The 25,751-nt window shown below is 45.7% G+C and overlaps 3 protein-coding genes across 3 annotated transcripts in view; 1 reads left to right on the forward strand and 2 right to left on the reverse strand.

Annotated features, from left to right (window-relative positions):
- grin2cb (glutamate receptor, ionotropic, N-methyl D-aspartate 2Cb) overlaps nucleotides 1-25,751 on the reverse strand; it is a gene marked incomplete at both ends in the record, with an annotated part of 353,829 nt that overhangs the window by 283,797 nt on the left and 44,281 nt on the right. The gene's annotated exons all lie outside the window — the stretch shown is intronic.
- Nucleotides 7,345-19,761, forward strand: trim8b (tripartite motif containing 8b). Its single transcript, XM_083634519.1, has 5 exons — nucleotides 7,345-9,957; nucleotides 16,518-16,613; nucleotides 16,798-17,063; nucleotides 17,184-17,299; nucleotides 17,459-19,761. The coding sequence occupies exons 1-5, from the start codon at nucleotides 9,352-9,354 to the stop codon at nucleotides 18,148-18,150; spliced, it is 1,776 nt and encodes a 591-aa protein (XP_083490645.1). The 5' UTR covers nucleotides 7,345-9,351; the 3' UTR covers nucleotides 18,151-19,761.
- On the reverse strand, nucleotides 22,609-25,660 carry arl3b (ADP ribosylation factor like GTPase 3b). Its single transcript, XM_083634870.1, has 6 exons — nucleotides 25,624-25,660; nucleotides 24,910-25,053; nucleotides 24,356-24,472; nucleotides 24,105-24,155; nucleotides 23,807-23,992; nucleotides 22,609-23,692 (listed from the first exon to the last, which is right to left on the reverse strand). Exons 1-6 carry the CDS (start codon nucleotides 25,624-25,626, stop codon nucleotides 23,645-23,647), a joined length of 549 nt encoding a protein of 182 aa, XP_083490996.1. The 5' UTR covers nucleotides 25,627-25,660; the 3' UTR covers nucleotides 22,609-23,644.

Here is a 25,751-nt window from a genome sequence, read left to right on the forward strand (position 1 = left end):
CTAAATTAAATTGACCTGGCGTCAGTAGCTCTGTCTGTACCAGGCTCTTTCTCGCCGAGAAGAGCCTGGTGACGCGAGGTTACTCTGTCTGTAACGTAAAAAAACAGCGAGTTTGACAGACAAACAAACTTTATTAGCTAGCTAACACTACATAAAACAAACACAGAAGAAAGGCTAGATACGTCGGACAAGCATGTTTACCAACCGTTTAACCATTTAAATTGAAAGTATTCGGCCGAAAACAACGAGAGGGTTTGACAGCATTTATATGACAACACGCACATTTAAACCTGCCGCCTTTCCCAAGTGGTACCCGGAAGTAAATTTGTTTACATGGTGACGTCACGGTGATTTGGTCTCTTTGCAATGTTATTTGAATACGCGATTGAACGTAAAAGATAGGAATGGAGACAACAACCGGAAGTGTGCACTGTACTCCCATAATGCCTTGCGCGTCATAACGTGATACAGTAATGGTCTTTTTTCCCATATTGCATGTACTAACGCAAAAATATTCTTTCATTAATACCTTTGGCGTTATACAACATAATGTGTTGTTTGTTGTTGTTGCTAGTTTTAGAGTAAACCATCAGTAAGACACGTGTGTCCGCCAGACTGGTCGGTCTGTTGTCCTCTGGTTGTTAGTACACTCTTGTTTCTCTTCAGATCGTATAAATCTTTCGCCTTTTACTAAAGATTTCCGTGGAGAGGAACATTATGAGTTTCAACTAATTTTTTGATGCCCTGCTTAACTGCGGGGCTTTCTAACAATGTTCAAAGAAAAATGTAGAAGATCCATTTCTGTTATACAAAATAACTACCGAACATCTATAACATTTTCCCACTTCATTGGCCCTCTCATTTTATAGTGTCAAATAAAACGCGCGTTTGTAATGTTTGTCTTGCTTTTTTTTGTACAGTATGCTATATTAATCAAATAATTGACTTGCTAAATTATCTGCCATAGGATAGGCCAGAGTCGCGACATCTCCATTCACTTCAATGGAGCAGTTTTTTACTCTCAAGAGTTCCAGGAAGTAAGGTTCTGGATAGCACTGTCGAGTTGCAGCAAAATGGACAGTTTGTGATGTACTTTGATTTTTATTTTTTTCAATCAAATTGTACATTATCAACTTTACATTGTACACATACATCAGCTTTTACATGTACATACCAGCTTATTTTAGCATTCAAAAGTAGCGCGAGCCTCCTTCCTGGCTGTGTGTGTGCGTGTGTGTGTGTGTGTGTGTGTGTGTGTGTGTGTGTGCGCGCGCGCGCGCGCGCGCATGTGTGTTTTAATTAAGAGGAGGGGTCTTGCTGAAAACGTGCATTTTTGATGCTGCACACATATCTTACCCAATTGAAGGGTGGTGCCTTTACTTTGAAATAGTTTTCCAGTAGTATTTTGAATGCAGAATGCTGATGTATCTTTTTACATTAAACTGTAACAAGAGAAGGGGAGAAGAGCCGCGACAGCAACCCGGAAGTGAATGTCGTACTCCCATCATGCATTGCATCATAACATGAAAAATAGCCGAATAGTAGCATACGTTTTTCCATATTTCATTTACCAGCGCAAAGCATTCCTTCATCAATGCGCCTAGCTTTACACAACATACGTTATGTGTGTTCTTGTTGTTTGTTGTTAATTTTACAGTAAACCATCAGTGAGACACGTGTCTCCGCCAACCTGGTCGGTCTCTTGTCGTCTTCTCGTCAGTACACTCTTGTTTCTCTTCAGATCGTATAAATCTTTCGCCTTTTACTAAAGATTTCCGTGGAGAGGAACATTATGAGTTTCAACTAATTTTTTGATGCCCTGCTTAACTGCGGGGCTTTCTAACAATGTTCAAAGAAAAATCTATCAATTTAATCGTTACTTTGTGAGACATGTAATGCACAAACGGTAGATGGGGATCTACTGCTAGAATCATAGCATGCTGATTTGTTGTTTCTCATTATTCCAGTAGGCTGATTTGATAAATGATCTGATTGTTTTGGCTCTGTCTAAAGTTGCCTTATACTATTTGGGGGCTTATACATTTTATAAATACAATAGACTGATTAGTCTTCTGATAATTTACTAAAGATTTCCAGAGTAGGTGGTTTTATGAGTTTTCCTAGCAAACACAGTAGCCCTGTAGGCTACATTTATTTAAACTATTTGGTAATTTCACAATTACCAGCTGACCTACTATGTGGTTATGGTATTCTGTAGTAGATGTGTTATTACTTCTGCTAACTATTGGGGACTTACCTATTCAACATGCAATCTGTTCAACATGTTACATGCCTCGATAACTACTCCCCAATATTACCATGCAGTGTGTCATCAAATGACCATCAGGCAATTTAAAAGTAACTCAGGCTATATACGTGGGAAGGAAGGCTTCTCTAGTACAGTGGTTCTCAAATTTTCACACGAAGGACCCCTAAACTGACAAAAATTAGACCACCAAGTAAAGCAGGTGTCGCCAATAACATTAATGGGGCCCTAGCTGGCACTGGAACACCTCATTGGAATGGAACGATCATTAATGGTATTGGTTACACCTGCTTTACTTCCTGCAAACGGTTACTGTAAAAAGGGTCTATACTCGATTGAGGCATTAGTGAGACTTTAAGGCAAGGGATATTGAACTTGCTTTGTCCGGGGGCCCAGGGCACTTTTGTATAATGATAGGAGGCCAGGGGCCAGTTAACAAACACACATTCATATTTTTTTCTGTAGGCTACAGTAGCGGATTGTAGGTTTTTGTGGTGTCAGCCGGAGTTTAGTGTGACAATTTTGTTCACACAGGATAGTTAGGTTAAGTTAGCGAGCAGACGGTGGTATTTGACAATTTAGCTGGAGCTCAGTCAAACTTTTCATTGTGAATAAGAAAATGGTCGGGGGCCACTCTGCATCCTATCGCAGGCCGCATCTGGCCCCCAGGCCACAAGTTGAGTATCACTGCTTTAAAGGAGAATTTCGTTTTTTTTTAACCTGGACCCCTCTCCTCACAAAATTTATGATTTGACCACTCACCCAGCGATCTCCGCGGCGTTTCTGGCCGTCCTAGCGTTGTTTTGAGATCAATAGCGTCCAAGCCAGTCGTAAAATGGAGCTCCGAGGGGGCCAAGTGTCAGCCTGTCTTTCCTGCATCTAAATAGCCAGTTTTATTCCCGTTTTCACCACATATCGTCATAATCTCACGAAAGTCCCGCGATACTTTCCTGCCGGCTGGCCAGTTGGCCAGCCGGCAGGAAAGTATCGCGGGACTTGACGAGACTTGGTGACCGAGATCACGAATGAGGTAATTTGATCCCTGGGAGACACCAGGAAACAGCCCCGGAGGGAATATCAGTCTGGTGGTTGTTGAGGGATGAGATTATGACGATATGTGGCGAAAACGGGAATAAAACTGGCTATTTAGATGCAGGAAAGACAGGCTGACACTTGGCCGCCTCGGAGCTCCATTTTACGACTGGCTTGGACGCTATTGATCTCAAAACAACGCTAGGACGGCCAGAAATGCCGCGGAGATCGCTGGGTGAGTGGTCAAATCATAAATTTTGTGAGGAGAGGGGTCCAGGTTAAAAAAAAACGAAATTCTCCTTTAAGCCCTAATGCATCCATTGGTACCAATTATCATGGTAACTATCAATCAGGCTATAAATAAAACTAGAAACGGAACCCTCTGTCTTATTATTATAGTGAGATTTACCCGTTTACATGATTCTATAAAGTGACCCGTTACTTCATACAGTCTGATGATGATTAACTGTTTATACCAGAGGTTTTCAAAATGGGAGGCGAGCCTCCCCAGGGGGCACCAAACAGTTTGAGGGCAGGCTAAGTGAATGGAAGTAAAAACAAACAAAAAAAAACATGATTTATTACTTAGTTATAAAAAGGAGATCACATAGAATAGCCTAAATGTATGTGATTTGGTTCAAGAGATAGCTCAGAAATACAGTAGTAGGTAGGAATTTTACTGTTTTTCCCATTTTCCTAGAGTCAGAAACAAATAAATGGCTTCAGACAGCAGACCTTTTATAGTCTGAAACTATCTTGTCTCAATTGTTGAGATCAAATAATTGTTGGGATCAAATAACAATCAGGATCCCATAGGCATCCAGGAATTTAACGAAACTATGGTAAGCAAGTAAACTTACATGGACAAAATAACAAACAATACATGCATATCAAGCAGCCTAAATTCTGCTCCCAGATCCAACCCTCTCTGGAGTGCTGTCATACAAGACTCCTGTCATTGTGTGTTGGAATATACTGTATGGGACCTTTCTTCAAGAAGGAAAACCTCCAGTTGTTTGAGGATGAAGCAGTTGGAAATCTGCTTTGAATTCTGTGAACCAGAACTTCCGGAAGGCTCACTGATGTTTAGATCTGGAGATTGAGCAGCTCATTTGCGAACATGAAACCACCATGCTTACATTTGTTTAGGAGTGTATGGGGCATCGTCTTGTATGGGAACAGGAGGGAACAGTGCACCATTGGGTGCACATTACCGTAGGCCAGGCGTTTTCAAAGTCTGAGGCTGTGGGCCTCCCCTCCGACAAATCTTGGGGACAAAGTCCCCCTTACTTGCTTACCGTATTTTCACAAAATTCCTGGATGCCTATGGGATAATGATTGTTATTTGATCCCAACAATTAGGCTATTTGATCTCAACAATTGAGACAAGATAGCTTCAGACTATATAAAAAAAAGGTCTGAAGGCATTTATTTGTTTCTGACTCTTGGAAAGTGCCCAGGCAACACAGTGAAATTCCCCAATACTACTGTATCTCTGAACTATCTCAACCAAATCACAACATTAGGCTATTCTATGTCATCTCCTTTTGATAACTAATGTACTGGTTAAAAAAAAAATCACTTCCATTCACTGAGCCTCCCCTGAAACTGCTTGGAGCCCCCCTTGGGAGGCCCCCCTCCCACTTTGAAAAACTATGCTGTAGGCTACATGGACATACAGACTGCAGAGTAAGCACTGGACCTAATGACTCACACGAGATCGCTGCCCATGTCATTTGCAGATGCACCAGCATGTTTAACAGTATTTGGCTTTCTCCAAGCGTAAAGCTTCATCTGAATTTTCATCACTGAACAGTCGGAGCCTGTCTATTTTCATTGACTATTTGCAGTGTATTTGTTTTGTTTAACCCTGCTGACACACTGCTAGTCCCTGTTGGAATATTACATTATGGGAATATTTATAGTGATTTTTCGTTAAGGCAGTAGTTCTGTTCTTCTGCAACACACTCCACTAGTAGACATGTAATAGCTCTCGCTCTCTCTCTCCCCTTCTGACAGACAGACACACACGCACGCACGCACGCACGCACACACACGCGCGCTCACGCACGCACGCACGCACGCACGCACGCACACACACACACACACACACACACACACACACACACACACACACACACACACACACACACACACACACACACACACACACACACACACACACACACACACACACACACACACACACACACACACACACACACACACACACACACACACACACACATTTTGATGCAGTGTTGCCCCGGCAGTCTCCGCGGAGTATAATGAAGGTCCACGCCATTAACAAATGCAGTAAGCCCTTTAAATGTGATTCCCTCCCCCTCCTCCCCGGTTCGTCTCTCAACTCCTCCCGGTTAAAACGTGACACACATCGGTTGTGTGACAGGTCACGTGACGGTCGGAGCGTTGATCCGGAAGGAGGGGGGGAGCTGATGTTACAGAGAAGCTGCGTCAAGGCAGCCAGAGATAGCAGAATAAGACCGGAAGTTTGACGATTTTGCCTCAAAATAATGTGCAAATTAAAATATCCCATTTTGTGTTTTGTGAATTCATTTTTATGTTTAGTTGGTACAAAAGAAAAATACAAAGGAGTAGTTTAACATACACATTGGTCTCTATCCTAAAATATCCACTCATGTGTTTTTGCTGGTGGAATTTAGTAGGGGTGTCACGATACACTCAGTTCCCGATACGATACGATACACGATATTGGGTTCACGATAACAATACGATACGATATTTTAACAATATTTGTTTGCGATCGATTTGTAAGTTGAGGGGGCATCCTCCACGCTAATTTGAGTAATTTCACCATTTTCATCCTCCGTGTCTGTAACGTCCCTCGTCTGTTCAAACAAAGCAATGAAAAGGAGAGCGAGCATGCAATCAGATGCAGATCAGTGCCACCATGTTCAACTTTTTTTCTCGCGATATGAGATTTCATCTCAACGATACATATTGTCACGTTTTGATATCGCGATATATCGTGGGACGATATATTGTGACATCCCTAGTATTTAGCCACACAGCACGAAGGACCTGGGTATTCCATCAAGGCAGCTAAAGGAAAAGCCTGGATTATTTCGATATGCCTGATCCTTAAGTGAGCGTTCTGTTCCATTTAGCTGCGTTGATGGAATACCCCCTGGGTTTGATTCTTGGCCCGGCCCTCTCTGTGTGGAGTTGGTCCACCTGGGTGCTCCAAAGTCCAGTTTGCTCCCACACTGGTCCAAAGACATTCAGGATAGGTGGATTGGAGACACTATTATATAATTGCCATAGGAGTGAGTAATTGTCTCTCTCTGTGTGTAGCTCTGTGATAGATACAGTCGGTCTGTGTGGAAACGCCCACAAAACATTACTTCCAGTAATGTTGTGGCAATAGGGCCATGGGGGGAAACGGGAGGACTTCCCATATGCTGACCATGCGTCTATGACGAGACACCGCCAGAATGTATGGACTTATTTATTTATATATTTATTTTATTCTGTTTATATGGTAAGCCCATGGCAATATAATGGAAGCTTATTTTGGCTGGGTGGACATCAGATGGAGGCCCTAGCTTGACCCTTGACCCTTACAAGTAAGTGGACATTCTTCAAAGTTGTCTGGTCTGTTTTTGTGATCAATTTGTTCTTTGTGTATTATTTGGGGCAAGTTTTACAGTTACGTAGCTGTATACGGTGAGAGAACGACAAGAGCATTAAAAAAAATCTTCTATTTTGTGGGGGGGGGGGGTGCATAACACATTTGATTTATCACAGTTACAACTGTATCTTGTTAATTTTCACATGGGGGGGGGGGGGGGGGGGGGCCGTCGGCCACAGACAGAAAATTGCAACTAGTCCGCAAATTAATGTTTTATTTTGGAAAATTTGAGCGGAAGTATTTCTTTTATTCTGTCTAGCTTGACAGTGGTTTACCGAGACTAGTCCAGCTCGCCTGCATTCCTCCTCTCCCTAAAGCCTGCCCGACAGAGACACAGAGAGAGGGAGAGAGCGCGAGAGAGAGAAAGAAAGGGAGAGAAAACACAAATAATTATAGTGAATCGCATTGGATTTTATGTTCCTCCGAGGCGCCTTACATCGGACATGATGACCAGACCAGGCCTCGCAAATATCCACGTCTAGGCTACACCTTTGGACCTACAATAATGAAAAAGGCGTGTTTTATAATGACGGGAGTTTTGGTTGATGTGCCTGTATAGGTCAGCAATCGAAAATCAGCTTTGGGAAAACAATCTACAGCCTTTCCACGACGATTATCTTTCTCTCTTTTTTTAATGAGGATTTGCAAGATGGCTGATGACAGCTACCCCTAACAAGGACAGAATAGCGACGTCCCCTTTAAGATTAGAAGGGTATATTTTTGTATTCCTATCAATCATATATAATAATGGCTGTGATAAATAACAATGATTATATATGCTAGTAAATGCCGTTCTAGTCTTAAAATATTACTAATCTAGTGTTTATTTATACCTGTGCTTTGGTAGAAAATGGAGAGGTGACGTCTGAGGTAAATTACACGATTTAATCACGCTAAGGAAGTAGATAAATATGTTGTTGGCTAAAGGCTGAGGCGATAAATGTGTGGATTGGTGGAGAAACGACCAAAGTAAAGAGGCCGGAGCATAATAACGTTAATCTTTGGGTCAGGAGACATTTGATAGATGTGTCGGGGGAAACCAAGGCTCTGCAACAGCAGCCAACATTCCTGCGGATCCTAAAACCCTTTGTTTTGTGCGCAGGAACTGGACTCGGTTATTAAAACGATTAACTATGCAGTACATAGCCTTGAAATGATGGCCTGGGTATGATTTTTCTATTTAATGAGATTATAAGGCCTTTGTTGTCGAGAGAAAACTGACTGTTGGTGGAAAAGCCGAGGCCTTGTGTACAGATATGCGAGCGTTGCCTGTGCCACATAGCAGGCGTTATTCATCAAACAGAGAAGGCAATGTTGTGTCGTTATTGTGTCAAAGTCCGTTTATTGAAGGGCTGACGGTACCTGTTACATGTATCTGATCTGTAAATTAGTATTTCTTATATTGTACCCGACTGCCAAATGGCCTAGTTGTTAATAGGTATGGTTTAATTGCTGGTGAAGGCTCCACAAATAGTCTTATTTATGATTCAGTGGACAAAAGCATTGCGCTGCATTGGGAATAAGGCGTCCTTGAGGTCCCGATAACATAGATTCAGGTTCAAAAGCTCCGTATAAATATTATTCAGGGTGTGGATTGAAGGCAGGAAACGGTATTTTCTTGTGGTTTTCATCGGTTCTTTGCTAGAGCTGAATTGGTCTCCGATCAATCATAATCCGACGCTGAAGTCAGGCAAGCTCTTTAACCTCAAGGCAAAGGCCTGGGCACACACACACACACACACACAGAAGAAAAGGTGAGCGATCAAGTGTCTTTCATTTGCTATACAGAGATTGTTGTAATCATATGAGTAGGCAGGTCTGTAGATATTAAAATAAAACCTAGTTACATAGTGGTTCTCTGTGCCTTGTTTGCATTTCACCGTTTACCTGTAGCTGACGAGAATGTAGGCTTTAGCTTCCTGTAGGCCTACACACACACACACACACACACACACACACACACAGAAGCTCAACTGTAAAGGCAGGCTGGTGTGTGTGATTTAGAGGAAAGGCACCGTTTACTGTAATCTGCATAGCGTCAGCCCCTGCTGTGTGTTGTAATCGCAAAGGTGTTGTCATCCTTGCCTGAAGCCTTCTCTGGTCAATTTCTGGAATTTGCCTTCATGCCCCGGCAATAAGCAATACTAGTCGTCTGTCAGGCCCAGGAGCCTGTCTCACCTAAGCTTCTCACTGACCGTGGAGTCATTTGGTCATAAGGATCGGAATATTTGAAGTGATCTTTCAGAACGATAACAGCTCTGTTTTCATATTTCTCTCGCTGTGAGAGTGATTTTCTTTCACGGGCAGATAGAGAGACAGACAGGTAATCACACCAGAGGCCGCGAGTGGTCTGGCAGAACGGGAGAACAGACATCGGTGTATGCCTGCCCGGATCATGATGGCCTCTGACATGGCTGAGACGTGGAGGAACTGTTTTGAGGAGGAGCTCATCTGCCCCATCTGCCTGCACGTTTTCTCAGACCCCATCCAGCTGCCCTGCAAGCACAACTTCTGCCGGGGCTGCATCAGCGAGGCGTGGGCCAAAGAGTCCTCGCTGGCTCGCTGCCCCGAGTGCAACCACGCTTACACCCAGAAGCCCAGCTTGGAGAAGAACCACAAACTGTCCAACATCGTGGAGAAGTACAACGCCCTGAGCGTGGAGAAGGCGGCCCCGCCGGCGCTGCAGTGCATCCTGTGCCGCCGCGGCCCGCCACTCCCCGCAGTCAAGGTGTGCCTGCGCTGCAACGCGCCGTGCTGCCAGTCCCACGTCCAGACACACCTGCAGCAGCCCTGCTCCGCCCTGGGGCACCTGTTGGTGGAGGCGGAGGCTGTGAAGGCCTGGACCTGCCCGCAGCACGACGAGTACAGGCTGTACCACTGCGAGGCGGAGCAGACGGCGGTCTGCCAGTACTGCTGCTTCGCTCGCTGCCACCCCAGCCACGGCCACGCAGTCACCGACGTGGAGCTACGGCGCAACGACATCCGAGTAAGGATTTCACATGTATAGTTGCAATTAGGGGTGGGAATCGCACAGTAGCTCACGATACGATACTATCGCGATACTTGGCTTTCAATAACGATGTTATCACGATAACAGCGATTCTGTGATAATCGATACATTGCAAGAAATTTCATCTGCGATACATCACAAATGTGTAACTGAAGAGGGAAAAATACCCCTAAAAAGGCAAACAGCAGGAATTGTGTATTTATTCATAGAATTGACATGAAACAATGTGCAGACTGCATATTGCCTCTTTAACACACACTGACTGACACTTGTCCACTCCTCCACGTGTCAAGTCCAAATGTTTAAAGAAGGATACAAAATAATGCCTCACGAAAATCTTTTTAATTTGTGTAAATTAAGTTTACAGAAAAAATGCATGCAAAAAATACACATTTCAGGATAAAATGTCACGATGTGGCATCGCAATTTGGTATCACGATACGGGTGCCAGTGTATCGATAATGTATCGCAAGAGGAAGTCTCACAATAGATATTTTGATATTTTTTCCCACCCCTAAGATGCATACATGCATACATAGTATATAACATGCATGCATATTAAATTAACATGTACCTACAGGACATAAATAAATGCACATTTGTTTTTCATTATATCTTTTTTGCTCAGGGGTTTTGGGCAGTGGTGGCCTAAAGGTTAGAGAAGTGAGCTTGTGACCGGGAGGTCATCAGTTCAATCCCCGGGACCAGCAGGATAAATCTGGTTGGGGAAGTTGAAAAGCAGTGCTTGCCCCTCCCTCATTACCACCACTGAGGTGCCCTTGAGCAAGGCCCTTAACCCCAACCGCTCCAGTGGAGCTGATCAGTGGCCAGCAGATTAGACTGTGGTTGTACTGGGCAGCTTCCAGGTGTGAATGTGAACAGAGTGCTCCTGAAAAAAGTGTTCCCATGAATGAATTGGGGGGGGGGGGGGATATATATAGATATAGATATATATCTATATAGATATAGATATAGATATAAAGATATAGCTATATAGATATCATCGTGCCCGCAACAAAAATGCAGTCAGTACTGCTTCCAGCCCATCACTGGCCAAACATGACAGCGGATGTCATGGCTACACCAGGCAGACCTCTTATAAATATTGATCAGTGATCAGTAATCAATAAAAGTATTCCATTTGGCTAAGTGCCCACTCAGGTACTCTCCTGGTGGCTTTGTGCATTCATAACCGCATTACGCAGGTCAGTGCATGTTGCTCATTGTTCACCCACTTTGTAGTTGTCATGACATTCAGAAAGAAAACCTAACCAGAAACAAAGGGCCTGTTTTAATGTCATTCCTGGCCGCATAAAATACATTGTTACCCGGAAATGTTATATTGTTATACGGCAGGACAACGCTATTATGAACTACCCTCCGCAGTTAATGTATGTGCCAAAACAGTTAATTCAACTGCAAAATAGAATTGCCCATTTTGAGTTACTATTTAAATTGGAGTGTGTTTTTTAGTGCCTGTGTGTCTATCTTCCAGTCTATGCATTTTTCAATTGTGATCCATTCCAAGCCATTCTCATCTGTTGGAATGACAAACAATGCAGTGGAGGGTGGAACAATGAGCAGCTCTCAGTGGGCCTTATCTCCCCAGCACAGGTGCATCCTAGCTTAGGGATCGCCAGTTGTGAGGAGGGGGTTGGGGTAGAGGAGAGGAGAGGAGGAGGGGGAGGGCTTTGGGGCTGGGAGGGGAGGGAGGGGAGGGGAGGGGAGGGGGGAATGAAAGTGATTCGTCACTTGATTCTGTGGTTTCCTCCGCCGTTTTTATGAACCTCTTCTCTTCCCGGGGGTTTGGTGCGGCACACTGTCATTGGTCGGAGCGGAAGTAGTCAGGTGGCTTGCCTCGCTGGTTTTTCTGAACAGTGGGTGTATTGGGTAGGTGGCAGGGGACTGAGTTTAGTCAGCTGGAGAACCGTTGAAGGCTTCGGCACTGACTCATTCAGTACACCCAACACCCAGTTTGGGTGTCAACAGGGTGTATTTCCTGACGGAAAGGCTATGACTCAGCGTATGTATAGTGGAGGCTATGGTTTGCTTGGGGCAAGGGAACGGCCACAGGTTAAGACATGACCTACATTTATAGATGTGTTACCTCACCTTTGATCTATTAGCACAAAACATTCTGTTTTTTCGAAATGATTTCCGTCCTACTGGGAGGCATCAGAGAAGGAATGCAGAGTGATTCCCCCCTCCCACTCCCAGCTCTTCACCTCCATAAGTCCCCCGCCATCTTCAACTCACTAACTCGCACAATCCAGCAGCACCCACTCCAGGGCAGGACTGACCCTCCCTCTGGCTCTACTCTCCTGCTCTGGTGCTTCTGATGGAAAAGACACTGTGTTGAAATGACAGCTAAATAGAGCCCACCCCTCTTTATACCCCCCCCCCCCCTCCCCACCCACACACACACACACACACACACACATACACATTTTCCCCCAAAGGTACCCCACACATTCTCTTGCTACCCCCTCTGGGAACCTTCAGCTCCTCCAACCTTGTTATTCCCCTGGCTTCTGCTCAATCACTCAGCACAACCAGGTCACAGTCCTGGATCTAACCATGCCGACTGAGTGTGTGTGCAATCCAGTCCTGGATCTAACCATGCCGACTGAGTGTGTGTGCGATCCAGGCCTGGATCTAACCATGCCGACTGAGTGTGTTTGCGATCCAGGCCTGGATCTAACCATGCCGACTGAGTGTGTGTGTGATCCAGTCCTGGATCTAACCATGCCGACTGAATGTGTGTGTGTGATCCAGTCCTGGATCTAACCATGCCGACTGAGTGTGTGTGCGATCCAGGCCTGGATCTAACCATGCCGACTGAGTGTGTGTGCGATCCAGGCCTGGATCTAACCATGCCGACTGAGTGTGTGTGTGATCCAGGCCTGGATCTAACCATGCCGACTGAGTGTGTGTGTGATCCAGTCCTGGATCTAACCATGCCGACTGAGTGTGTGTGTGATCCAGTCCTGGATCTAACCATGCCGACTGAGTGTGTGTGCGATCCAGGCCAGTGGTTCCCAACCATGTGCCATCTAGAGCCAAGGGTATGCAGGTTCTCCCTCCTACCAGGCAGTACAGCAGCTGCTGACACTGATGAGCACCTTCAACCACAGAGGGGGAACTAACCAGTGAAATCAGCTGCTGTTTGGTTAGAATGCAAAGCTGCATGTGCCTTTGGGCTCGATGGCACATGGTGGAGAACCACTGATGGAGGCACATTGACCTGTAGTGCTAATGACCGCCAACTGAAAAGTGTGAAATGTCCCCTTTAGTGCCCCATTTAGCTTTTTCCCTATCTATTTTTTATTTTGGATCTGCATCAGATTGACATTGAAAATTATTTTGACTCTGCTCCTTTGTCAGAATTCATTGCCAACACTAAGATGTTACACAAGACTCAGGCTAGAATGCTAAGCACACACACACACACACACACACACACACACACACACACACAAACACACATATACACATATCTACATTTTGCCATCAGCTGAGCCAGAAGGGGATCTTGGTTTGGCCCGAGCAGGCGTCTACTGCTGCTCAAATGCCATCACCATCCCAGAAATAACGAATGTTGTTGTCACAACATTGCCATAGTAGCTCACAGATCAGGCCCAATATGTGTGAATACAGTGGGAGAGCAGCACAGATACATGAGTAGAGCACAGGGAGATGAATAGAGCACAGGGAGATGAGTAGAGCACAGGGAGATGAATGGAGGACAGATGGATGAATAGAGCACAGGGAGATGAATAGAGCACAGGGAGTTGAGTATAGTACAGATAGATGAGTAGAGCACAGGGAGATGAGTAGAGCACAGAGGGAGATGAGTAGAGCACAGATAGATGAGTAGAGCACAGGGAGATGAGTAGAGCACGGGGAGATGAGTAGAGCACAGGGAGATGAGTAGAGCACAGAGGGAGATGAGTAGAGCACGGGGAGATGAGTAGAGCACAGGGAGATGAGTAGAGCACAGAGAGATGAGTAGAGCACGGGGAGATGAGTAGAGCACAGGGAGATGAGTAGAGCACAGATAGATGAGTAGAGCACAGGGAGATGAGTAGAGCATTGATTGATTGATTGAATACTTTATTGAAGCAATGGCACGAGAAAAACAGCGTAAGACCAGATTCATTGAAACAAAAGGAATAAAACACAACAAAGCCCGAGGGCTTATTTCCATTGTGGTCCTTGAAGTGAGGCAAGTGGAGTGAGTGTATGTGTGCATGTATGAGCGCGTGTGTGCGCGAGGGACATTGAACACAATAGACATTACATGCGTTACACATAAAAATAGATAAAAAACCATCTATATGCATATAAATACACACGTACACACGTCCACCCATATACACGTACCTAAATACACATACAAATATACATGTAAAACAGCACAACATTTTACAATTCTGCAATAATCATTTCGACTCCAATTACTGCAGAAAGGGCCAACCTTAGGGGCCGCTCTGTAGCCACTGTTTTAAGGTGGACTTATACGTGAGTTTAGACCTGAGATCCTTAATATTTTCGGGGAGACTGTTCCACAGGATCGCTGCTGAGTATAAAAAAGTACATTTACCTATTAAGGTTTTAAATTTAAAGAGAACAACGTTAGTTGAGCTTCCCCTGGTGGAATGGCTGTGCACCTCGCTAACCCTCCGGAAATAGCCAGAGAGGTACACAGGGGCTTTCAGATTAATGATCCTGTGGACCATACACAGCTTGATATGAGAAACCCTCTCCTCCACTCTCAACCACCTGAGGCTGAGGAAGTGAGAGCGGAGGAGAGAGGTTCTTGGGTGTAGGCCCTGGACAACCCTCACCAGTTTATTCTGGGCCGTCTGAAGTCTGGTTTTAAGTTTAGCTGCAGTGGCTGTGAACCAAGAGGAGCAGGCGTAATCGAAGTGGCATTGAATTAGAGCATTTGCCAGTATCAACAGCGTGGCACTGTTTATGACTGGGGAGATGCGAGCTAAAAATTTGGTCTTTTGATTGACCTTAGAAATAACTTTTAGAGCCATCTTCTCGCCTGAGAGCTTGTTGTCCAGGATACACCCCAAGTAGGTGATCTCCTCCTTTGAGGGTACAGACACGTCACCCACCATAATTGAAAATCCCGGGGATTTTTTAAGATTAAATTTGGACGCAAATAAAATTGACTCTGTTTTTCCTAAGTGGAGAGATAATCTGTTGTCCGAGAGCCAAACACCAACATTCGAAAGTTCCCTGCTGAGTTTTTTTTCTACCTCCCCCTTGTCCGTGTCAGAGAACAGGAGGGCGGAGTCATCCGCGAACAGGAACAGAGGGCAGTCACAGGCAGATTGCATATCATTTATGTACACCAAAAATAATAATGGACCCAAAATGCTCCCCTGGGGGACCCCGCAGCTAATGGGGAGGGGGCGGGACAGTGTCCCATTTATGTCTACCAACTGCCGTCTACTGTCCAGGTAGGACCGAACCCAGTTGAGGGACAGGGAGATGAATAGAGCACAGGGAGATGAGTAGAGCACAGGGAGATGAGTAGAGCACAGGGAGATGAATGGAGGACAGATGGATGAATAGAGCACAGGGAGATGAGTATAATACAGATAGATGAGTAGAGCACAGGGAGATGAGTAGAGCACAGATAGATGAGTAGAGCACAGATAGATGAGTAGAGCACAGGGAGATGAGTAGAGCACAGATAGATGAGTAGAGCACAGATAGATGAGTAGAGCACAGGGAGATGAGTAGAGCACAGATAGATGAGTAGAGCACAGGGAGATGAATAGAGCACAGGGAGATGAGTAGAGCACAGGGAGATGAGTAGAGCACAGATAGATGAGTAGAGCACAGATAGATGAGTAGAGCACAGGGAGATGAGTAGAGCACAGATAGATGAGTAGAGCACAGGGAGATGAGTAGAGCACAGGGAGATGAGTAGAGCACAGGGAGATGAGTAGAGCACAGATGGATGAGTAGAGCACAGGGAGATGAGTAGAGCACAGATGGATGAGTAGAGCACAGGGAGATGAGTAGAGCACAGATAGATGAGTAGAGCACAGGGAGATGAGTAGAGCACAGATGGATGAGTAGAGCACAGGGAGAGAGGAATGCTGAGAGAGAAGTGTGGCTGTAGCTTTTTTCTGTCTCCTTATGCCCATTTCTCCATCTCTGTCCGCTCCCTCCAGCTCCCCTACCATTATTCCTCACTCACTCATGCAAACACAAAATAGCTGTTGGTTGCTATGACAGCATCCCCCTCCCTCCTCCCTCCTCCCCCCTCCCTCCTCCCCCCTCCCTCCTCCCTCCTCCCCCCTCCCCCCTCCTCCTCCCTCCTCCCCCCTCCTCCTCCCTCCTCCTCCTCCCTCCTCCCCCACAGGGATTGTGTGTTGGACGCAGACTAAATTAGCCGGTTCTCCGGCTTCTAATATCTCAGGCACAGGGAGGCAATGCTAGTGGCCGGCTGAGGTCACTGCTCGCCAAAGCCTCAAATATGTCTCTTTCTCTCTGTCTCTCTCATCACATAGCAAAGCCTGTTGAGACAGCAGGAGCGAGTGGAGGAGCGAGTGCAGGACATCGAAGAACAGCTTTGTAAACTTGACTCTGACAAGTGTGTGGTGGAGGTACGTCTGGCACCCTGCACTGTGGGCCGTTTACACGATTATACTCATTTGACAGAGATTCCACACAGTGTTATGTAATGTTTGGGAAATTGTGAGTGGATATCTGTATTAACGTGTGTGTGTGTGTGTGTGTGTGTGTGTGTGTGTGTGTGTGTGTGTGTGTGTCCATGTTTGTCCTCTATAGGACAGGGTGTGTGAGCTGAAAGAGGAGGTGCGTCTGCAGTACCAGCGAATGCATCAACTCTTGGAAGAGGATCTCGGTCGGACACTGGAGGCTCTGGACCGGGCCCAGTCCCGGTTCTGCCAGGAGAATGCCGCCCAGGTTCTGGCCCTGGGAGAACAGCGCCACGAGGCCCAGAAGCTGCTGAGCTCGGTCCAGACAGCCTTTGGCAAGGCAGAGGAGCTGAGCTTCATGAAAAACACCAAGCCTGTCAGAATCCTCATGGACAGGTGAGAGAGATGTTACTCCTACCTGCGTCTTCAAAATGGACATTTTGCTTTTTACATTTGCTCATGTAAGTTGTGTTTGTGAGCTGACCTCTTATCTTGCATTCTCTCTGCACTTTGCAGGTCTCAGGCATGTGTGGGCAGTGCTCTCCCTCCTTACAAGGTGGGGAGTCTCAATTCAAAGCTATTCCTTTCTGAAATTTCAAAGAGAGAGAAGAGCTTGAGGAGAACGCTGGAAGGTAGGAGCTGAAACACACTAATCGGGTTGTCATCCAGGCCGTGGCTGTCATAAATGTGTCAAACTTCTAACATTGTATTTTACCAATCTGTTTTTATGGTCTCTCACCACCCACTCCTCCCTATTTCTCCCCCTCTCTCTGTCTCCCTCTCTCTCTCAGCTCCCCTCACCCCTCCCTCGACCTTCCTGCAGTCTGTTCCTGCTTATCCCAGTGGTCAGAGCTCTGGCTCCGGAGCAGAGAAACGGAAACACTCCACTGCCTTCCCAGATGGGAACGTCGGGAAAACCACTGCCCCTGGTTTCAAAGACTCCTCCTCTTCCTCCTCTTCCTCCTCATCGTTGGCCAAGCAGCCCTACTTGGGTTCCAGCTCCGCCTCCGGAGAGGGCCAGTCCACCAATCAACAGCCACTCGGCTCCTGCGGCCCCTCCCACATCAGCGAGGGCAGCGGGACGGGAAGCGGCAGCGGCCCGCTGACCAACCACCATTCAGGCTCTGTGTTCGGCTCCTCCCACTTTCCTCCCGGAGGCAGTAGCTCCTCCCATTCCTCCCAGCAGGCGGTGCTGCCACAGTACGGCGGCCGTAAGATCCTGGTCTGTACGATGGATAACTGCTACTGCTCCGGCGTCCCGTCTGTGTCGGGCCACCGTAGCCATCCCCCCTACCCACGTTCGGGCTCTTTCCCCTGGGTCAGTGCCCAGGACTACCCCCCTCCCCCCGGCCTGGCCTCTGGGGGTCCATCCATGCAGGGCTTGGCAGTGAGGGACTGGATTGATGCCTCACAGCCACACAGACACGCAGACTTCTATGGGCTCTATGGACAGCCCTCGGCAAAGCACTATGTCACCAGTTAACATGGACACACGCGTGCGCGCGCACACACACACACACACACACACACACACACACACACACACACACACACACACACACACACTCTTAGATTTAGAGACAGACACCCAAATAGTACACCTTTACAGGCTTTATTGACAGGATAATACACACTCAAATTGAATGCAATTATATACACACACACACACACACACACACACACACACACACACACAGATCTAGAACATGTACACACTTTCGGGGGCAGGGTTGATCTCTTCGTTATATTTGTTTGATTTTATTTTTTCTTGTTTTCCTGACATTGACTCATGTAGTGTATTATACATAAAGTGTTAGTACATAAACAGCAGCCATTGACACTTCACCTCAGCATAGCATTGTCCACATAGCGACATTCAGCGGTCAGAGCAGATACACTGAGCCCTGCACTAGGGGCCTTGGGGCGAGAGGATAATATGCATAATTTTATTTATAGAGCAGGAGAAGGACTGATAGAAAAGGCAACGTATAAACTTTTTTTGTTAATCTTCTCGTCCCTCTCAAAGGCTTCACATAAGCAGAGGTGGAGGCTAAAGGGAATAGGGATAATACCATGCCCTTAGCGTCTGACGTTTCCCTATGATATTATCCCTCCCAGTTGTACTGAGGTCAATTGCCTTATGTTATTACCATGGTATTTTTCTCTGCCCATCAGACTATGTTTGACAGATCCTTTAAGAGGACAGTGTCCTCTTGGCGTCTCTTGATTTTGTTGCTGCACTTAGGCCTCCGTTCTTTGCTGAGTTCAGGGATGTATCGTATCGTACGGCTTGAACACAAAACGCTCTTCCACGTTCCCGCGCTGTGTGGAACACCCACAATGCACTTGTGGACGCCTTGTTATGCCTGGACTACAGATGCCAACCCACAGAAAGACTATCGAGCTGCATCTGAGGGGTTAGTTGACCCTGACCTAGCCCTCGGGGCTCTAGGAATATAGCTCCTATTCCTAGCGCTCCCCTTCTGGAGTTGGGATCCAATCCCCCTTCCTGCTGCCAGGCTTCCCGTAAGACAGACATTCTTCTGAAAGAGACTGTTTCCATTTGAAGATTGGAAAATAGTAATAGTTACTATGACTTTGTGTTATTTGCTACATCTGTAGCGTTCATGTTTTGTCTAGAGAGACTCTTTGACTCAGAGACACAGGCGAGCCTCATGAGACTGGACAGACCAAACCAATCAACGCAAGCATCTGGAGGACTGACGATGCTGTAATTGTACTTCCTGCAGGGCAAAGATGTCACTTCCTCTCAACAAGCACACTAGCTCCTGGCTTCCTGTTTGCAGCTGTAAGCATGCGGGGAAGAGTTTTATAAGCACTCAAAAAAACAAAACAAAAAAACAATGGAAAAACTGTATGCAGTTTAAAAGAGTGTATGAAAGAAGGGTGGGAGGATTTTTTTCATGAACCTTTTCTAAAGAAAGCCTGGACTGCTTGATGTAAGCAATGGTCGTCATCCTAAAAAAAAGAGAGTTGTTACAACAGTCAACATACAGAAACAAACAAAAGTATCTTTTTTTGTAAATATTTTGTGAAATGGAAAAATTACAGACATGTCATTTGGAGGAGGGTTCCAAATAAATCAACAAATTTAAACCAGTCTCTCCTGTTTAACTCTGTATGTACAAACCCCCTATTTTTCTCATGCTGGCTTAATATTTCTCACATCTGCAAGAAAAGAGAATGTCAGGGTTTGTATGTAGCTCAGAGGTTTCCCATGTGCAGCATAACTCATTTCGCTGACATTCACAAATAGGTCATATTGTCACACAGTCATCTGCGTACTCAACAAACGAGCTTTGAATGTCTCTGTGTCCATCCAGTACAAACCCATGGGTATGTGTGGGCGGAGCCTGTAGAGATGAAAACAGGATGGAGGAGATGTCTGGAGATGAGTTGTCCATCAGAGACTGTGAGTTCCCCTCTAGCTAATTATGATAATCTGGGCTTCAAGCTCCTTCAGACAATAGTGATGATCCACTGTGCATGTGCTGTATGCAGGCCTAAATAAGAGTGAGTAAGGAAGGGAAAGATCACTGCCTTTTTAGAAGAGTCCGCCTGCCGTTTTCGTTCGTGTAGGCCAGGGGTTCCCAACCTTTTTTGGCTTGTGACCCGATTTTGACGTCACAAAAATCTAGGGACCCTACTAGACATTAAAATTCCGGTACACCATCGATAATATCATCAATGACATCGTCAGTGATGTCACATGTAACAACAGTATGTTTCCCCCCCCTCAGAATTCTGACTTTAATCTGAGAATTCTGACTTTAATCTCAAAATGTTGACTTTATTTTCAGAATTCTGACTTTATTCTCAGAATCTCAGAATTTAAAGTTAGTTTCATCTAAAAAAAAAAAAAAAATTAAAGTCACTATCTATCTGATAGTGAGCCCATTAACCGTTTGGATCTCACCTGTAATTACCACTCATCGCCATAGGTGTCACCCAAGAGAACAAAACTATCACTTTCACTTTATACGCGGAACTAAAAAAAATTAAAAGTGTCCCTAATCATCTTCACAAATTTTTAATTGTGTGTTGTATTTTTCAGGCGACCCTATTTGAATTCCAGGCGACCCCACTTAGGGTCGCGCCCCTACAGTTGGGAACTGTAGGCTAAAGTTTCAAAATGGTTTCTTCATGTTTTTGTGTGTCCTCTCAGTTGCTTAAACGCAGGAATGCGGGTCTGCTGCTCTGGCCACAATCAGACCAGCTAATGTATGTGTTCATAACAAAATTATCATCTTAAACATTCTGCTTCCTGCTCCACCCCCCCCCCTCTCTCTCTCTCCCCAACCCCCACCTCTTCCCCCTCTCGACTCGAGTCGGTGGAAGGAGAGCCTTTCTCACGTCAGCAAACCTCAGTAGGGGAAGAGAGAGAGCCAAGAGCTGTGGTGTCAGAGGTGCAGCATAAATTACAGGACTACTTCTCTCTATCTCCCTCTCTTTCTCACATATACACACAACCCCCCCTCCCTCATCTCTCTGACACACACATTTTCTCACACTTGCACACACAGCTGCCGAACAGCTGTCTGATCCATGAGGAGAGAGAGGCAGTAATCCAGTCGCCTATGTCTCAGTGATCTCTCTCTCTCTCACACACACACACACACACACACACACACACACACACACACACACACACACACACACACACACACACACACACACACACACACACACACACACACACACACACACACTCACACACTGTCAGGCTCCTTTAAATCACCCACACTGTGTGTGTGTGTGTGTGTGTGTGTGTGTGTCTAGGGCCAGGGGGGGGGGGGCACTTTTATTCACTGATAAAAACGACCACAGAACCTCTTGTTCTCTCCTTCAGATGTTTCGACAGACGCCTGTAGATGAAACACTAAATAGGACTCTGCCCAAAGGAAAATTGGCTGTGATTTTTGTGTGTTTTAGTTCATGCAGCCAGTAAAGTATTTACGTTTTTCATGACCCTCAAAGCACCGATCCATAAATTGCCGTTGTGCTCCTAAATATGATTCACTCTCTGTGTGTATCATAGTTTCCATAGTGCTTTGTCAGAATTTAACGTAACTGGGAGTTAAGGACTAGAAATGAGGAACAACACAAGTACACTGTGTGTGTGTGAGAGGAGAGGAAGATGGACAATGAGAATCTTTGTGAGAGACGAGAGGCTGTTTGAAAGTCTCAGAGGCGCCCTGAATCAGCCACATCCTACCCTAGACACACACACACACACACACACACACACACACACACACACACAAAGTGAGACATGAACACAGTAACGCACAGAGCACACTGTTCAAAATGCAACTCCTCTTTGTCTTCTGAGCAATAATGTATGGCCCCGAATGTAGTTCACTAATCTGCCTGTAGGGGACATCAAGCACTTCTAATCTGCAGCCATGTTGTGTCTGTCTTAGAAATCATGAAATTAAAACATACTTTTTCACCTTGTTAGCTCATTTTATCATAATATACACCTCTTTACCAGTGAATGCCAAAGAATGTGCATTTTTCTTGTATATTTTTACATTAAAATCCCAATATTATTTTTACTTCCTCATAAATTCCAACCAATAAAGTCATTGCATAGTTTGAGCAATAACACTCCACCTTTCCCATCAAATAAAACTGCTTTTCTCTACCCCCTTCAACTGTAATACACAGGTCAGGACACAGTACTGCTGAATGCAATGCTAGTGTAGCAGGAGACACACACTCTGGCCTGTCTGCTGTCTCCCACAGCGGCCTGTCCAAACAGGCTTATATGACTGTCATCACCAGCTGATTCCACCTGCGATGGCTGTGTGCAAAAGTCTGGTAAGAAAAAAGCTGTATAAACAGTATAAGCTATTTCTGACTGAAATGAAATCATATCTGAAAACTTTTTTCCTTGACATTTTTTTTTATTCACGTACCTTAAATCCTTGGACAGATTACATTCAAGAATATCAAAAGATAATGCCTAAGAGTGAATTCCCTCACAAACCCCAGAGACACACAAATATATGCATTGTAACATACATATTACCTCTGTTAAAAATCTGCCAGCACACATTCGATATGCAGACATTATAGACTACCAAGTACAGCTGGGTAACACATACTCTATAACATGTGCATAACGCAACATATGAACACAGGGCCATGCTATTTACACTTGATCATCAACATTATGTTGTGCCTCTTAACCATTTAATTTCATAATGTTCTTTTTTCTATACATATTAACATCTATCACCTCAACACCTTTTACAGGGGGAGTTAAGCACAGTAGACAATTTCTCTGATGTCCTAGAAACCCCACAACCACACACACACGCACCACACCAGTTGTTTGGAAAGCATCCTACATTCTACATCACCATAAATAAAACGGTTACAAAAATATTCCTCACTTCAAACAGAGCCATAGCAAGAAAAGCGCTTACAGCCATCATGGAATGATGAGATAAAAAAAAAAGAAACAAGACATCGAGAGAGACCTGCATGAATGAGAGTGGAGAGAGAGGGGAGCTGGTTTCCAGGACAGCATGTAAAAAAGGTGTTTAAAAGAACAGGCTGGTATTCCAATGAAAGACAGCAGTTACGGGAATGTTTGAGGTTCCACCGAGGGGCGGTGCCGGGCGCGGCTGGGACTCGAGTGGCGAGGGACAGGAGGGGAGAGGGTGTTTTCCTGGCATGGCTTCCCTTTGAAGGCAAACTGCCCCCCCCCACCCCCTCTTTTTTTAGAAGCAGACGTGGGAGTCGTGTTGAGATTAGAAAACAGAAGATGCAGGCGGGTTAAAAACGCTCTTCAAGTCCATGTTGGATTAGTGTGTGTACATTCACAGGTATATCCCATCTGACTAGGGGCTCAGGAGGGTGCATGTTTGTGTGTGTACGTGTATATGCGGGCGTGTGTGTGTGTGTTGCTGCTGCTCCTCCCGAGTAGTAGAAGACTTGAAGCGGGGTTACTTCTTCTTTGCGTTGACACTCTTGCAGACCCAATTCATGCCCTCCTGAGAGAGGACGGAGGAGAAACAGCAGGATATCAGAGACACAATCGAAGCAAAAAGGATACCGTCATCACAATTCCCTCTGCAATGACCACCGTGTCCGCCCGTGCTCCTCACCTGAATCCCCTCGCCGGTGAGCGCAGAGCAGGACTGGATCTGCCACACACGGTCCCGGATGGTGTGCAGGTTCAGACCCTCGGCGATCTCGGAGGCCGGGGCGGCAGTCAGCAGGTCTTGCTTGTTAGCGAAGATCAGCACCGGAACCCCGCTCAGCTTCTCTTCATCCAGCAGCTCAGCCAGCTCCTGCAACACACATGCATTCATGGTGGATTATATACAAAGATGCACACATTTAATAGAGAAACAGCTAAAGATTTATGCAGAATACACATCGCCAAATAAAAACCGGAAATACCTGGCCCGTTTCCTCAAATCTCTTTCTGTCAGCACTGTCGATGACATAAATCTGAAACATAATGGCAGGTCCCCCTGTTAGTGCGTGTTGCAACTTGCAGTTGTCAATACATCATGTGATGATAGCCATTGATTTAATCCAGGATGAACGGGTTGAAGTAGCTTAGAAATAAAAAAATGTTTTGCTACTATGTAAAGTAAGTTGAGACTATAGAAAGAACTGGGAGCTGCGGTGCGTCAGAATCCACTCACCAGCACATCGGTGTTCTCAAAGTAGTTTCTCCAGTAGGGTCTGATCTTCCTCTGGCCTCCAATGTCCCAAACATTCAGCTTAAAACCCTGAGACTGGACACTCTTAATGTTGAATCCCTGAGTAGTTTCACGCGGAGAAAGAACAGAAAACACATTGGTTGGTTAGAGAGGCCAGCTAGTAGTCACGGGGTTACTGATCTGATCCCCAGCACTGAAAATGGCAACAACTACCAAAGTTCATCCCATCCCCTGATCCTCAGTGGGGATTCCCCACATCAGTCTGCTCCAATAACAGGCAATGACTGAACCGTTTGAATGAGTGTGTATGAGCTTGTCCTCCATCATGTTACCTGTGTGGGGATGATGTGGTTGATGTCCTCAGATGCTAGCTGTTTGAGCAGAGTGGTCTTTATCTTACCTGTGTGGGGGTGATGTGACTGGTGTCCTCCGATGCTAGCTGTTTGAGCAGAGTGTGCGTTATGTTACCTGTGTGGGGGTGATGTGGTTGATGTCCTCAGATGCTAGCTGTTTGAGCAGAGTGGTATTTATGTTACCTGTGTGGGGGTGATGTGACTGATGTCCTCCGATGCTAGCTGTTTGAGCAGAGTGGTCTTTCCGCCGTTGTCCAGACCCAGCAGCAGAATCCGCACCTCCTGGTCTGGCGTGCTCTTTAACTTGCGCAGGATCGACAGCAACCCCTGCAACGAGCCAGCCAGTAGGCCACATCAAGCAGAGCCAAATGAAGAAAGAACCATGTGATGATACTTGCCAGGGGGACAGGGGGAGCATTGTAGCAGTCATCCACCATTAGCTAGTGTGAATGGCATCTCTTCCATCCACCCCCCGGCTCCTCACTACAGGCCGTCCAAGTCCATTTCCAGCCTCCTCCGTGGCTTGGAGGATGCGGGAGCACTTTCCTATTTGCTAACCGGCGATTATAACAGGTCGTATGACGAACTACATTACTTCTATCTGTATGTAAGTAGATAGATAGCCATGTTTGCTAGCAGCTTCAGTGGAGAGCTAGCTTACGCCATGCAAATCTGTGAATAGCTTACTAGCTAACGGGCTAGGCTAATCTCCCGTGATAATTGAACGAAGCAACAACAGCTTTTGCAGTCAAATCTTTGTTTTTTCAACAAGCTGCGGACGGCAGAAGAGGTTAGATTGCAAATGAATATGAATGAGCACTAATTGAATCGGGTCATCGCGCATCTGGTGTTTGATGTTTCATGTAAGGGCTTATTATTACAATAAATTAAACTCACCATCTTGTTGCCTTATCTCCACGAGAGACGCCGCCGAGGGTTACTAGGGGGAATGACGTCAGACGTAAATTGACGCACGCACCATCAAAGGCCGAGCAGCACAACACAAGCTGACACAACTTTCCTCT

Source organism: Poromitra crassiceps (assembly GCF_964638095.1).
Source record: "Poromitra crassiceps genome assembly, chromosome: 4".
Lineage (NCBI taxonomy): Eukaryota > Metazoa > Chordata > Actinopteri > Beryciformes > Melamphaidae > Poromitra > Poromitra crassiceps.